Genomic DNA, 16256 nt, shown 5'->3' with positions numbered 1-16256 from the left:
GTACACATGCCCTGTGTGATTGGATTATGAATCAATATAAGTTATTAACAATCACATTGATTAATATATTTTTTTTATTTTATATTATTTGTGTGTGTTTCTATATATGTCTCCTGAATCACTGAGGTCTGAGTATGACTGATCTAATTCTTCCAGCGTACCAGTACCCCTTTGGCCCTGGCACTTTAATACTGACGTAGTGTCTTCCTATCTTTTTCTTCCAGGATAATTCCTTGTTGACCAACAGCGACAGGCTCCATCAAGAGAAAGAAGGCATGACGTACTCTTTGATCCTGGACAACGCTGCCCCAGAAGATGGTGGCGTCTACACTTGCATTGCCAAAAACGCAGGAGGGGAGGTCTTGTGCAAAGCAGAGCTTGTTATGCATGAGGGTAACTTCATTCCTTAGCTCTGGTGTGTAGGCACTTTAGCCTTCTGTCTGCCACGGCCGTGCGTCTTTTGTGTCTGGGATCGGTGCGCTGGTTCAGCTTCAGTAGTTCTTGCATTTTGTCAGCACTGTTGGCTCAAAGAAGCACTGGGGCCCGTATGTACAGATGAGTCACACTACCCTGCTGGTGGTTGGGTGGAGATCAGCACCGTCCACACTGCCTGGCTCTCCCTCCTGGTGGTAGCTGCCGGGAGCAAACCCACGCGGCTGAAATGGTGATTTGCTTGTCCGCTTATTTGCTTGTGAGCTGCTTCCTGAAATGCACAGACATGGAGGGCAGCAGGAATCGGTGGAAAGAAGACCGTTTTCAGGGGGGCCATGCAAGCCAGTCGTGCTTAAGGAAAGGTGCTAATACTTCATTTGGAGCTGATGTTTGCGGCAGGATTCAATTGTAAACATTAAACAACTAATACAGGGGATGCCAGCCATTAAAAACTCAGTCCCAGATCCTCTGGGACGGGGAGATAATTGGCTCAACTCCATGGACTTGGGGGTGTGTCTGTGAAGCACCGACAGGCAGAACCGAACGTGGGACCTCTACATGCATGAACCTCTACAGCTTGAGCTAAAAGCTCTCGGCTAAGGCTGGAGAGCAAACTCATTCTCTCTAGGTCACTCCATGGAACAATGCTCCACTCCCAGTAGGTGTGTGGGTTACAGCCACACTGCATAATTTACCCGTGTCCAGGCACCCACACATGTAACCCTACTCTTGCCAAGAGCGTCTGAAAGTGCGCACACTGCATTGGTAACACACGCCTGGTCGCCATGTGGCCACACCAACAATTCTGGTGCACGGACTGTTACCCGGCACATGGGCTGCTGGGGGCATAATCTAGAATTATTAGCACTTTGCTAGCTGGAGCCGTGCTAGGGTGTGATTTGTATTGTCTAGCTATGCTATTTGCACCAGCTGAGCGTCAGATCCGTTGTGCTCATGGTGCCAAACACCTTCAGTAGTAGCCCTCTGGGCCTAATTCCCAACAGCACCTTCAAAAACGGATCCTGTTTCCCACCGACCAGAGTCAGCATGAGAGCTTTGCATTCTGTGCCCTGCCTGTGTTGTCTGAATAGCATCATTAACTTCTTCTTGGGTTTCCCAAAGCTAAGAAAGACTCCGTGACAAAGAAACAGAGCACCCGACGAAAACTCCATTCCTTCTACGAGGTGAAGCAGGAAATAGGAAGGTGAGTGTGATTTTTTTTTTCACTTTTAAAATGTCCTAGCAGGGGAATGTATGAATGCCTGACTGGGGTCTCTCAATATGTAAAGAACTATTGGTAGAGGCCGGGTCTACTCTAGACCCGGAAGGTTGGGTTAACGTACACAGCAGTCATAGCAGGAGTCAGCTTATCTTAAGCCGAGCTTGGTGTTTTCTTCACAGAGAGAAGCTGATCAGAGTAAACACTCCCATGAGCTTCCCTTACCTCTCATGATTGCAGTGAGTACTGGCGCCGACCAGAGCCGCCCTCAGTATTCAATTTAGCGGGTCTTAACTAGACCCACTAAATTGAATGCCAGAAGATCGATCTCTGGCACAGTGAGTGGGGACGTGGCCCTAGAGTCAGCACACTTGATAGACTCTAAGGAAGGAACCTTCTCGCCTTACTCTCTCATCCAAGCATGGATTCAGGCTGCTAGACTCCAGACCTTGTGTCCCTCACTTGCCCAGGAGGAGGATCCCAAGACAAAGATGATGCAATAAAAACGGAGGGCACAGTTCATTGCAGTACAAGTGTACAAGATTAGGGGCAGCCTGAGTGTGCCACTCCCTAGGCAGTCCCAGTAGAAAGGGGAAGAGACAGCTCCTCTTTAAGGGAAGAGGAGAGCATGTGGTAGCCAGTTTATGAGACAATATTAATCCCAACCCTGTGGCAGGGATGGTGTTTCCCTTCCCCTCGCAGGAAAATCCACACAATGCAGGTGATGGGAGAAATAAAGCCGAATACACAGTGGTGTGAGTAGCTGTGAAACCCAAGTCTGGGGTGACCACCTGATTTCTGAGAGGAGGCAGGCGTGAAACACATGCCAATGCTTTCTGCCCACACCCCCAGGGTAGCACCTCTTTTGTTATTTACATACAGTTTTATTTCATTTGTTCCTTTTTTAAGTTGAGCCGTCAGGCTGCATTCAGCATTGGCTTAAGCAGGCAGAGCTCTCGTGGACTTCCTTCGCTTGCTGAGCCCAGTTACGCCTGGACTTTATTTGACCCCCCCCCTTTTCCTTTTCCCCACTTTGAAATACAGTAGTTAGTGTGGTAAAAACCCATGGCTGAAATCCTAGTCCCAAGGTGCGTCTGCACAGCAGGGCTAAACTCCAAATCAGCAACACAACTTCATCATCATCATCAACAACCATGAGCTCAACCCACGTTGGTATCTGATGCCTCCCTTACTATTTCCTTCCATCTTTCCCTGTCCGGTGCAGGCACAGCGCGGCGGCCATTTTTATTTTAATGAAGCCGGGGATATTTAAATCCCGGCTTCATTGACTATGTCGGGTAGCCTATTTTACATGCCTCTGTCGGCAGAGGCACGTAGTCTAGATGCACCCTAACGTGCTACAGGACTTCTGGTGCTAAGGGTGTAACTGGCAACTCTTGGTCCATAACCAGTTCAGCTTTGGGGGGCCAGTCAGCAGAAGGTGACATAATCTCATACACTATAGAGGCAGATTGTTACATTAGGCTGCATGTAAGGTGAATGTGGAAGGAAGGATTTGAGAGAAAAGACTGCATGAGGGGGAGAAGAATGCAAGCATCTTGAATCTGACATTCCGAAGGACACACGGCAAAACCTCAAGGTGATTTTTTTTTTTTTGGTTATTTACAGGGGCTCTTTCAGCTTTGTAAAACGGGTTGTGCACAAAGGGAACAGAGTCTCGTGTGCTGCTAAGTTCATACCTCTGCGAAGCAAAACGAGAGCCCAGTCCTACCAGGAGAGGGACATCCTCGCCACGCTTTCCCACGACAGAATCACCCGCCTGCTGGATGCGTTTGAAACAAGGAAAACCTTGGTTCTGATTCTGGAGCTGTATCCTTCTCTTCTCTTCTTTTTCTCAGCCAATGCTGGGAAGTGCCTGTTAAGAAAACCCGTGTGAATATGAATATAACCATTTGTACTTGACACCTGAGATATAAAACACCCACTGGGGTACAACATAAACATATTAAAAATTGTAAGGGGCTCACTTACAATGAGTGTGGGGGCCATATAAGTACCCAGGATGGGTGGATTTGCAGTAGAAAAAGCCACACTAGAAAAATACCTCTCACAGCAATGGATTATACAGCGCCAAAGCACTTCTGAAAGCCGAAGTCCCTGCCTTAAAGGGATTAGTCTAGCTGGAAATATGAAAGCACAGAGAGAAGATGGTGAGGAGCAACCAAACAATGAAATTTAAAGGAGAATTTTAGCACAAGGCAGCTGGTTAATTCCATGGGTTTCATTTAATTGTTAAGGAGCAAAGATGTTCAGTGGTTGAGTTTCACATTCCCCACGGGAGGACTGCCCTATGTCCTTCCAGATTTGAAGCATTTTATCCCAGACCCAAAGCAAATGCCTGTCAGAGAGAGGGGATTTAACATCACAGAGGATATAGGCTGCCCTCTGGGATCTGTTCTATTTTATTACCATCCAGCGCTGTATTTGTTGTAGAATGCTACTAAGTGATGATGATAAACAAATGGTCTTAATTCTCCTTAATGTCCTTGCTAGGTGCTCCACCGAGGAGCTCTTGGACCGTTTATTCAGGAAGAATGTTGTTACTGAAGATGAGGTACCAATGTCTTGTCCTTTTAAAATTTCCCCGTGTGGCACCTATGAGGTTCCTTCCATGTGTTTTGACTGATACAATAACTTCCTGTTCACTAGTGATTTTATCTTCTTCATCTCCTTGCCCTTCCCAAGCCAAGAAGTGAGATGCATCCTCGGGGGTGGGGGGCAGTTCCAGTCCCTTCTAGCTCCAAATATCAGAGCCCTTTAGCCTGTCTTATTCTGGAACACAAATCTCCTGCACTTCATTGGCTACTTTTATTTTTCTCAGGTCTCAGAGGAAACAGTAGAGAAGACTATATAGGGGCAAGGCTGAATTCCCTTCTAGCTGGGCCTTCTGCCTGGGCCTGGCTATTAAATTCCCACCCATGGTGAAATTTTACTCATATTAGGATCTGTGCCCAGTCTAAAGATTGGCTTTCTAACATGTAAATGACAGGTATTTTCTGTTTCTCTCGGATGGAAGGCCAGCCGGGACAATCTTCCCCTGCCGTGTCTGGCATGGGAAGAGCATGGGGATTATTAAAGGCACAGCTGTTTTTTCTTTTCTCGTGAAAACCCACTAACTCAGTTTTTTGCTCAACAACTTTTGTGTCCTCCTTGCTGGTTTGTTTGTTTTTGGTTTTGGTTTTGGTTTTTTTGCCAGGATTTTTGGTGAAAGCATCTGGCAAGCCTACTTATTGGAAAACTCCAGTGAGGCAGACACACGGGGCATGTCTGTGCATCCTATGCCAGTGAGCCCCCAGGCTCAGAAATTAGACACCAAAGGGGTGGGGATGGGGTCCCAGCGCCGGTGTGAGCCACAGCTGTAAAGCACAAGCTACCCAGCTGCTTTTAGACAGCTAGTAGAAGCCCTGCTAGACTGAGTCTGTCGACCTGTGCTGAAGGCTTTTTGTCACAGGCTGTACAGTTATATCCTTAGCCACTGTCTCTGAATTCCATGTGCTAAGGCAGGGTGGGCAAAAGAACCCACCAAGCAGATTGATCCAGTCTGCAGAGGTCCTGCCAGTTCCAGGCCAGTCAGGGCCTAGGGATGGGGGAGTGCGCAGTGCTTAGTCAATCGTGGTGGGCACCTCTAAGCACCATGGAAGATGGGGAATGAGAGACTTTGCGCGCTCCCTGTGTCCCAGGCCAATGAGCGGGCAAGCGTGCAAAGTCTCCTCCAACCCTGCCCTGAAAGCAGTGACCTGAGGGTAAAGGGGGGATTGCATGGAGTCTCCTTCCACCACCAGGGGCGCAGGTGCAGGGGGCAAAGACTTCACCTGCTCCCCCACCCCCAGATCAATCAGGGTCTGTGAACACAGAAGTATCCTGGCCCCACCCCGTTCTGCCTGAGGCCCCGGGGCCATGTCAAAAATTACAAAAATTATTGCCCGGTCTTGTTGCTTGTTTCTGTTTCACATAAAATAGCCTCGTTTAAAAAGTTTATTTTATTAGTTTTTAAGGTTTTTATCATGGAACGAGGAGTAACGGTAGTTTGGAATAGGAAGCCTAATCCAAACTACCTAGTCCGTGCCGCGTGTCGCCGCAGGGCACGGAGTCCACACTAGCAATATGCAAATGAAGCCCGGGAAATTCAAATCCCGGGCTTCATTTGCAACTCCGGTTGCCTACATTACCACCCTAGTTCAAACTAGGATGGTAGTGTAGACATACCCTTAGAGTTCTTTGAAGGGGTTAACAAACATGCGGACAAGGGGGATCCAGTAGATATAGTATACTTGGATTTTCAGAAAGCCTTTGACAAGGTCCCTCTCCAAAGGCTCTTGTGTAAATTACATGGCCATGGGATAAGAGGGAAGGTCCTTTCTTGGATTGAGAACTGGTTAAAAGACAGGAAACAAAGGGTAGAAATAAATGGTAAATTTTCAGATTGGAGAGGGGTAACTAGTGGTGTCCCCCAAGGGTCAGTCCTGGGACCAATCCTTTTCAACTTATTCATAAATGATCTGGAGAAAGGGGTAAGCAGTGATGTCGTAAAGTTTGCAGATGATACCAAACTGTTTAGGATAGTCAAGACAGAAGCAGACTGTGAGGGACTCCAAGAAGAGCTCACCAAACTGAGCGATTGGGCAACAAAATGGCAAATGAAATTTAATGTGGATAAGTGTAAAGTAATGCACATCGGGAAAAATAACCCCAACTATACGTACAGTATGATGGGGGCTAATTTGGCTACGACAAATCAGGAAAGAGATCTTGGAGTTATCGTGGACAGTTCTCTGAGAACTTCACGCAGTGTGCAGCGGCGGTCAAAAAGGCAAATAGGATGCTAGGAATTATTAGGAAAGGGATAGAAAATAAGACCCAGAATATCTTACTGCCCCTGTATAAAACTATGGTATGCCCACATCTTGAATACTGTGTACAGATGTGGTCTCCTCACCTCAAAAAAGATATTTTGGCCTTGGAAAGGGTTCAGAAAAGGGCAACTAAAATGATTAGGGGTTTGGAATGGGTCCCATATGAGGAGAGGTTAAAGCAACTGGGACTTTTCAGTTTAGAAAAAAGGAGACTGAGGGGGGATATGATAGAGGTCTATAAAATCATGAGTGGTGTAGAGAGGGCCGATAAAGAAAAGTTATTTATTAGTTCCCATAATAGAAGAACTAGAGGACACCAAATGAAATTAATGGGGAGCAGGTTTAAAACTAATAAAAGAAAGTTCTTCTTCACACAGCGTGTAGTCAACTTGTGGAACTCCTTGCCAGAGGAGGCTGTGAAGGCTAGGACTATAATAGAGTTTAAAGGGACGCTAGATAATTTCATGGAGGTTAGGTCCATAAAAGGCTATTAGCCAGGGATAAAATGGTGTCCTTGGCCTCTGTTTGTCAGAGGCTGGAGAGCGATGGCAGGAGACAAATCGCTTGATCATTGTCTTCGGTCCACCCTCTCTGGGGCACCTGGTGCTGGCCACTGTCGGCAGACAGGCTACTGGGCTAGATGGACCTTTGGTCTGACCTAGTATGGCCGTTCTTATGTTCTTATGTAGGCTAGAGATTAAGACACTGATGTGGGATGTGGAAAACCCACATTTACCTATCTGCCCCAGCACACTTGCTGCTGGGTTATTGGCTATTCTGGGTTGACTGGAGCTTTCTCTCACATGGTGGGGCGGGGAGTTATGAACAATTTCTAAAGGTCTCATTTTAATCTGACATGGAAGAAAAACAACTTTTGAAACTAGAAACTTTTCGTACAATGGACTTGTTCTCCAGCCAGCTTTAATTATCAGTTCAATCTGCATTTCCCATATTTTCTACAGGGAATATTTCTGGAATTGGTAATTCCTCTGAAACAGGGAATTCATGTTTTAAACAGATCCATTGTACAATTCAAATGAAAATATGTTGTAACTAATTTTGATTTTTAAGGTCAAATTATACATCAGGCAGCTTTTGGAAGGACTCAGTTATCTCCACGACAATAATGTACTTCACTTGGACATTAAGGTAAGCTGCAAAGGAAAATCTACCTTGTATTAGCCATTGTAACTTGCAGGGCAGGCGAGTGATGTGTTTTATTCAAACTGTATATTAAAGATTTACTTGTGTTTAAAAATGATGCCCTTTGGCAAATAAATGTTCTCTGTGTTTTCTGATCATTAGCCTCCAAATATCCTGATGGCCTACCCTGAGAGAGAAGATATTAAGATCTGTGACTTTGGGTTCGCTCAAAAGATAAATCCATCTGAGCCTCAGTACAGCAAATTTGGATCTCCTGAGTTTGTCTCCCCGGAAATTATCTCTCAACTCCCAGTGTCAAAGGCGTCCGATATTTGGTAAATTGTCACTTTTTTAAAAAGTTACAGCACCGAGCACTGAAACTTTGGGGCTTCAGGCGTAAAGAAACTGGGCTTATTAATCGATCTGTGCAGTGTAAAGACACGTGCTTATGTGCTCTAGTTCTGTGATGGGATGGCAGGGGGGGTGGGGCACTAGCACAGGTTCCCCAATGCCGAGGAGGAGGCCCTGAGTCTTGGGGGCCAGATCCAGACAAGCCAGCAGGCCACATCCAGCCACTGGGCCTTAGGTTCCCCACCCCTGCGCTAAGTAATCCAGCAAAGCCAGGGATGGCCAGAATGGACATTCCTGGTATGTTTACAGTAAAATAACTTTTAAAAAATAACCCAAAAAATCATATTGATATGTAACAAAGAAGAAAAATGCACACAACCCTGATTTTTTAATAATCCTTCCCAGTCACCTTGAGATAAATTGTGCAAAAACTGTGTCCCATGCTGCTGTTTGATTTTGGTTTTGTTTTTTGTTTTTTTTAATCTGGACTAATGCAATAGAATATTGGGATTTTGCCTTTTTAAAAGCTAACCCTTGCCAGACAGATAAAGAAGATCCTTTTGGGCAGTTACTTGGGTTATTGGCGCCGGAGCTCAGGGAAGCTGTGTGGTGAGGGAGGGAGAGAAGGAGGAATATTTGTCTGATATAAATATGTGTCTTTTCTCCCCAGGGCTGTTGGAGTCATCAGCTATTTAAGGTAAACAATCTGCTCTAACAGCCCCATTCAGCTTTCCTTAATTCTGATTCAGGCAAAACTTCCAGGGCTTGTCTATACTACGGAGAAAACCGACTTGCTGGAGGTCGATCTCCTAGCGTTCGAATTAGCGGGTCTCGTGAAAACTCACTAACTTAAACTGAGAAGGAGCCCCGGCAGTCCTGCTCGTCACGGGGAGGGAGGGGAGTCGACTGTTAGTTAGTCGATAATTTAAACTATCTTAAATTGTTATTTTGGGCTGTCCATCAACCTCCCGTTGTGTGGACGGCCCAAAATCACAGTTTAAGATAGGTCGACTCCAGCTACGTAATTAACGAAGCTGGAGTTGTGCATCTTAAGTCGACCTTCCCCTTTAGTGTAGTCCAGGCCCCAGTGACTTCAGTGGGAGTCTTGAGTGAGTGAGAAGTGAACGGATGGTGATTGTTATTTAGTAAAGTATTTAATGCGTATATTACTGACAGCATGCTAAGCACTTCCCGTTCTAAAGATGATGTCCCTGCTCCAAGGAGCTGACAGCATCTGTGAATAGTGGAATACTATAGTCAGTTTTTAGCTTTGGAGGAAGTATTTCACAGTGGCAGATACTTTCTTAGGGACACATATTTTGATCATCACTAATGAAAAGGCACATGTCTAGATTTAAATTACTAAATTGCAAATGTGGTTTGGAAAATTGGACCCTTCATTTTTCTGTTCTCAGATGCTGTATCTGTAAAATGGATATAAATAATTTCCAAAGTGCATTGCAGACCCTTGGATGAAAGATATTATACAAGTGCAAGTGGGCTGTGTGTGCCTCGTTTTGAATCTGTGTCCCATTTTAAAACCTTTGTCACGCAGTTGCGCTTTTGGAGGGTTGAGTCTCAATAAAATACTAACAATTCATCTCTTTTTGTTTTATGATGTTAATGCAATAAGCTTAACCTGCAAGTCTCCATTTGCTGGGGAAAATGACAGAGCAACCCTTCTCAATATCCAGAACGGGACAATCGCTTGGAATGTCCCTAACTTTGTTCACCTAAGTGAAGAAGCAAAGGATTTTATCAAACAGATCCTGCAGATGTCTCCCGAGTGAGTCCTTTTGCATTGTTTTCCACAAATATCATATTGGATGCTTGTGGAGTGAGTTGACTGTTTTCAGCCAATCAGATCTACATTGACTCTGAGAAGAACCAAATTTGGGCAAGTTGGTATAGACAGTACATCAGCCTTTCAGGTCTGAAGGCAGCTGTGCTCAAATCCATCTTTATAGAGTCCCCAGAAAACTCCCCCCTGAAGATAAGAATGTGTCTAGTGAATGAGTAGCGAGTCATGATATTAGACAGGAGGGTGTTCAACTTCTGACAAGCATATTACCATGGGGCTAAGGGCTTACCTATTTAGGATCCTAAATAGAGGAGCATACCACGTTAACTAGATTGTTCTATAAGGCAAATGAATAGTAATCATGTTCCACACCTCAGAGAAGGCAAGAGACTGGGAGTTTCACCCATGGTTGTAGCCTCCACTGTTTAGGCTTGGACACAGCCGCTTATCCCGAATAGCTACCAACTTGGAAGATTAAACCAAACCCCCTGGTAAAGGGGGACCTCCGGGAGCTGTAGAGCAGCCTCCCTTGGTAGCAACACTTCAGTCATTTCTGGTCTGGCAAAGATAGAATCGAGTCAGGTGTGAGGAAGACACGTGAAGCGCTGTCTTCCCCGGTGGTGTCATGAGGGAAGGCCCTGCTGTAGGAGCTGCAGAATCCTGTGGTAACTTCCAGAGTCTCGCCTGAGGGACCGGCAGGAAAAATCCTGTAGCTTGACCCATGTTTTGCAGAGTAGGAGAAACGTTTGGTTTGAAAAGGATTGTTCTGGTTGAACCGGAGGCTTTACTGCCCCATGGCAGAACCCAGCTGGCAAGGGGCAAGCTGTAGAACCTAGCTGGTATGGACCTGGAGAGGAGGGGGGGAGTGGGAACGGGAGAGGGGAGCAAGTTGGGACTGGCAGGGCTGCTAAGCGGCTCTCCTCTGGCCCCATGGAGAGGGACCCTTTCCCTAGAGTTGACTGCTGCTGGTGGGAAGAGAACTGGGAGGAGTCCTCTGGCCCCAGCTCTGGGTAGCCTGCCTGCACCCCAAACTCCTCATCCCTAGCCCCAGACAAGAGCCCCACATATACCTCCCATCCCCATCCTCCACCCCCGCCTGCACCTGAACCCCTCATCCCCAGCCCCACTCGGAAACCCACCAGTCACATTAAGTAGGTGAAACTCAAATCTTCTTACAGTTTTTTTTTAAGTAATGGCTTTGTCTAGTGCTAGTTACGTAAAGTGGGTCCTGTTGGAATATGCTGCAATAGTACAATTTTCTGAAAACTCTGGTCGAAAGATATAATCATGTCGGGTCACAGACAGGCATCAATAATGTACTTCAACTGGGTCATGAGAAACAGAGTTTGCAAATCGCTGATTTAAAGTGACTTACAGCTCAGAAGTCCTAAAGATTTAGCTCATGGGTGGGCAATAATTTTTGATGGGCTAAGATTTTGGTAAGTAGTTAAGGGCTACACTTTTCTATGGGGGAGGTGGATCTGGACAGAGTTTGGGTGCAGAAGGAAGCTCAGGGTAGGGGGCTGGGGTGCAGGAGAGGATGTGGGGTCTGGGAGGGAGTTTGGGTGAAGAAGGGGTTGTGATTTGGTGCAGGAGCTTGGGGTGCAGGATCAGGGAGGGGGTATGGGTGCAGGAAAAGATTTGGGCCTGGGGGAAGGGGTGCAAGGTCTGGGAGAGAGATGTGACCTGGGGGAGGGAGGATGCACAGAGTCTGGGTGATGTCCTGAGTCAGGAGGGAGGTGGTGACCTAAGAAAGGGAATTGGGGAGAGGGAGAGGCTGGGGAAGCCGCTTACCTAGGCAGCTCCCAGCCAGCAGCCCTGCAGGACACTGAGGCATGCTCCCTGCCTGCCACAGGGAGGTTTCCAGCCAATATGAGCTGAGAGATTTTTCTGGGGGGTAAGGGCAGCACATGAAGCCTCTCCCTTCCCCCAGCACCCAGAGCAGAGAGCCACAAGGAACAACCAGCCACTTAAAGCGGCACGGGGCTGCTCTGACGTGGCTGGCTGCTTTGTGCCTGAAGGTCACAGCAGGGCAACACATGGGCTGGATCCGGAGACTTAGTGGGCCGGATTCAGCCCACAGGCCATATCTTGCCCATCCCTAATCTAGCTAAAGAGAGATCTGGTTGGCACTCGACCTGCAAGGAAGCTACATGCCTTTGGGCGTGTCATGCTGAGGATGAAAGCTGAAATGTGTCTGTCTTCTGTTCTCAGAGCCAGACCTACTGCTCTGGAATGTCTCTCACACAACTGGTTCTCGGTAAGTTTGCCTGGCTTTTACCCCGTCTCTCTCCCAGCCGGTATCGCCCCGCTTCTCTTGTGGAGGCCACTTTGGCTACATCTGGTCTGCATCCCTCTGTCCTCAAAAAATGAGCTTTACAGGATCTGTTGAAAAAGGCTTTATTGTCGACAGATCCGCGTCTAGACTGCTATTTTTTTTCAAAAAAGCTCCGTTCAGAAAAAAAGCAGAGGCCATGTTTATGCTAATGAAGCACGGGATATTTAAATCCTGGCTTCATTAGTAATTTCAACGTGCTTGATTTGCATCCCTCTGTCGACAGAGGGATGCAGTCTAGACACACCCTTTGTGTATGCGGATGTTCAGCTGCTGTGCCGCAGCAGTAAGCGATTGTTTGGTGTATGTAGTCTGCCTTTTCTATTCCAGACATGTAAAGAACCCTCCTGTTAACCTTAACAAGCAAGTCTTGTGCACTAAGAGGAGATTACATCCTTTTGCAGAGGGGGAAATTAAAGTTCCTATTTGGGTGTCTGGAAGCCCTACCAAGGAGAAAAGCAGAAAGGAAAGAAGAATCAAATCACAGTGTGTGTGCATTTGTGTTATGACTGGAGCGTGGGCTGTCTGATCTAGTGGTTAGAGCGTGAATTGGGGATCAGGAAGCAGCTCAGAGTGGATACTGGGAGATCAGAGTCCAAGACAGGCCAAAGCAAGCATCAGGAGAAGGGTCAGTTACCAGGAGTAGGTAGCACAAGCAAAGAAAACCGAAGCAGGAGAAACCCAGTTGCCCAGAAAACTTCCTCTTGCTCTGCTTTGCTTAAATAGAAGCAGGGAACCAATCAGGACTCCCAGAATTCCACCAATCAGAGCCCAGCTCTGGAGTCCTCTGCCAGTGGGACACTTGTAGATCGGGCAATACCTAACAGGTCACTGGTTGGCAGGTTGACACTTACTGATGCCCTGGGTTTGAGACCCTGGTTCTCTGACAGGGAGGAGGGCCCGATTCTGGACTCATTGGACCTTTTGTTCAAAGCGTCTCCTTGTGGCTCCACAGCGGGGGAGTTAAACATCGGAACTCTCCCTTGCACTGAGAAGTGCTGCGTGCCTGAGAGAGGATTGCTGGAAGAGGTTTCCTCTTTCCCGCAGGAGCCGAGGACTCAGTTGGATGACCCAGGAAGTCCCATTTCCTCCTCTGGACCCACGTTTCTAAATCGTACCTGTCGCCCATTGAAAACGTCACAGAGATTTTGTGACCAGCACTTTTTTCTCGTTCTTTTCTGCAGCGCCACGTCCCGCTGGAAGAAGCCCATTTTATTAACACAAAACAGCTGAAGTTCATTGTGGCTCGAAGCAAGTGGCAGGTGAGCAGCCCTCGGTCTCCCTTGCACTTTCTCTCTCTAGTTAGTTTTTAAAAGGTCTCTTCTTTGCAAGACAGCAGCACCAGTAGGGAGTGTGCAGCTGAGGGCCCTGAGAAGGGAATAAGGGGAAAGATTCAGTGGACGTGGCAAAAATAAGGCATTCAGGCCGGAAAAATACAGACCTTCCAGCTCTCACCACTGCCCTGCCTACTGTGCCATGATCCAGCCCAGGGCACTGTCACAGAGTGCTCTGCACCCCCATCCATGGCCAGATGGTAGAACAGAAGGTTTTGTGGGTCCCCGGGACATAGTGTAGCCCAGACTTGTTAACACAGGAACCAGGAGCAGTCAGGACAATCCATCTTGGCGAGAGGGGGGGCCAGAGCCAGTGCCCTGGTCTCCTTCCCTGCGTTCTCAGCCAGCCCAGAGTCACTCACACACCCAGCAACTTGTTCCCCAGCATGCGGGCAGCCCCGTCTCCTCCTTTGTTCAGATTTCTGGGCAAGGCGTCACCTGGTTGCTCCCTCCACCTAGGCTCAGGTTACAGGACAGCCTGAGCTGTTATTGTGTAGGTGCTAAGACGGGGCAGCCTCCCCCTCAGTGAGAGCCACACCCGACATTCCCATCCCAGCCAGACACCCGTGCAGTGCCCAGGGAAACTGAGGCACACACACAGCATTACAACAGAATAGCACAGGACAGTAGAAATCACCCACAACATAACAAAGGGAACAGAGTGAACACAATCCTCACTACGTCACACACTTCCCCTCTGAATGTGGAGCAAAGACAGCCCTCATCTTCACTAGGGCTTTATTTCGAAATAGCCTCCCCCACCCCTTAGGTCAAATTAGTAAGCAGAGCGTCCACACTCCCAAACCCATTATTTTGAAATAATGGGCCGCTTATTTCAAAATCTGTACTCCTGCTTTCCTCGAGGAATAACACTAATTCCAAATCAGTTATTTCGAAAATAGCGGTCGTGGGGATGCTCCAGTGCCACAATTTCAAAATAATAACTCCCCAGAGTCATTCAAACTAATTACTCCCCAGTGCTTCCGGGGGCTCTAAGTCGAGGTAGCATATCCACAGAGCCTACCTTGGGCTAATTTTGAGGCTTCCCTGTAGTGTGGACACGCTAGTTTGATTTTGTTATTTTGGGAGTTATTAAATTGATTTTCGTTATTTCGAGATGGTTTCCTAGTGTAGACATGCTCACACTGAGTCTGAGTCCTCAGTGACTTTGAAAGTTAGGTGACTTGTCTGATAATCTTAGGGTACGTCTATACTAGCCCCCTACATCGATCTAGGGAGGCTAATGAGGGCGACCAGAATTGCAAATCAAGTCCGGGATTTAAATATCCCATGCTTGATTTACATGTCCCGAAGTAACTGCCCGCAGTGAAATGGGATTCTGATTTAAAGCTCCTAAATCGAATTAGCTGATAAACCTTGTTGCAGGAGGAATACCAGCTAATTCGAGTTAGGTCTTTAAATCGGAATCCCGTTTCACTGCCATGTCTAGAAGCAGGCAGTTACTTCAGGCTAGTCAATTTCTAAAATGGCGACCGGCCGGGAACATGCAAATCAAGCGCGGGATATTTAAATCCCGGGCTTGATTTGCAATTTTGGTCGCCCTCATTAGCCTCCCTAGATCGATCTAGGGGGCTAGTGTAGATGTACCCTTACTCTACAAAAAGACTTTCTGTGCTTCAGCACACAAAATGCTGAGAATACTAAAGCCCAAGGCTGCGTCTAGACTGGCAAGTTTTTCCACAAAAGCGGCCACTTTTGCGCAAAAACTTGCCAGCTGTCTACACTGGCCGCTTGATTTTGCGCAAAAGCACTGATGTTCTAGTGTCCAAAATCAGTGCTTCTTGCGCAATGCTTTGACGTTCCCAATCGGGCAAAAGCCCTTTTCCAGAAATGTTTTTGCACAAAAGGGCCAGTGTAGACAGCTAAAAACTGTTTTGCGCAAAAAAGCCCCGATAGCGAAAATGGCGATCAGGGCTTTCTTGCACAAAACTGCGTCTAGATTGGCATGGACGCTTTTACACAAAAAGTGCTTTTGCGGAAAAGCATCTGTGCCAATCTAGACGCTCTTTTCCGAAAATGCTTTTAAGGGAAAACTTTTCTGTTAAAAGCATTTGCGGAAAATCATGCCAGTCTAGACGCAGCCCAAGAGAGAAGTCCTGGCCACACAAACATCAGTGGGAGTTTTGTTATTGAGTTCACTGGAGTCAGGATTTTACTACGGCCATTTGGATACCTGTGTTTTGATGGTGTCTTAAGATTGCTCTGAGGGTGGGTTGGGACTGAGGAACGTCCGATTTCTTATCCCCTCTGTGAGTCTGATTCAGTCTATCAGTAGAAACGAGTTCTCCCAGCTCTCAGCCTCAATTATTCCAGTTGCACAAACTGAATACTGCTGCCTATCCCCTGGGTATGCTGGATCAGCTCATTAGCTGATATGTGGGAAGCATCTGGTAGATGAAACATGCTACGTGGATGCTTCTCATGATTATGAGTGGAAAACTCTGATGGCTGGTCTTTGAACTTTGGGCCATCCTCTGTACCACTTTGCATGTGAAATATTTACATGCTATTTACATGTATTTAAATGTTGTGTTCATCTTAGGCCTGGTCTACACTAGCCCAGGAAGGTTGGCTTAAGGAACGCAACTCGGTTTACCTTTAGCCGAGCTATACCGGTGTCCATCCTGCAGGAGGCTGATGGGAGCAAACGCTCCCATTGGCTTCCCTTACTCCTCGCAACAGGAGGAGTATCGGGCGCCGTCGGAAACTGCCCTCGGCGTTTGATTTACGGGTCTACACTAGACCT

The 16256-nt window shown here is 47.1% G+C and overlaps 1 protein-coding gene across 37 annotated transcripts in view; it reads left to right on the top strand.

The window, feature by feature from the left end:
* The window catches only part of OBSCN (obscurin, cytoskeletal calmodulin and titin-interacting RhoGEF), a 316457-nt gene that overhangs the window by 275424 nt on the left and 24777 nt on the right, over positions 1-16256 (top strand). For all 37 annotated transcript variants that reach the window (XM_075922913.1, XM_075922903.1, XM_075922914.1 and 34 more), the window contains 10 exons: positions 225-393; positions 1555-1636; positions 3281-3481; positions 4166-4226; positions 7597-7674; positions 7831-8003; positions 8690-8716; positions 9653-9805; positions 12035-12080; positions 13340-13417. In XM_075922913.1, coding sequence (XP_075779028.1) covers positions 225-393; positions 1555-1636; positions 3281-3481; positions 4166-4226; positions 7597-7674; positions 7831-8003; positions 8690-8716; positions 9653-9805; positions 12035-12080; positions 13340-13417 — 1068 coding nt within the window. The remainder of the gene's footprint in view (positions 1-224; positions 394-1554; positions 1637-3280; positions 3482-4165; positions 4227-7596; positions 7675-7830; positions 8004-8689; positions 8717-9652; positions 9806-12034; positions 12081-13339; positions 13418-16256) is intronic.

The sequence above is a fragment of the Pelodiscus sinensis genome, chromosome 2 (assembly GCF_049634645.1).
Source record: "Pelodiscus sinensis isolate JC-2024 chromosome 2, ASM4963464v1, whole genome shotgun sequence".
NCBI lineage: Eukaryota > Metazoa > Chordata > Testudines > Trionychidae > Pelodiscus > Pelodiscus sinensis.
Note: the sequence above shows the minus strand (reverse complement) of the source record. Positions and strands in the feature narration are given on the sequence as shown.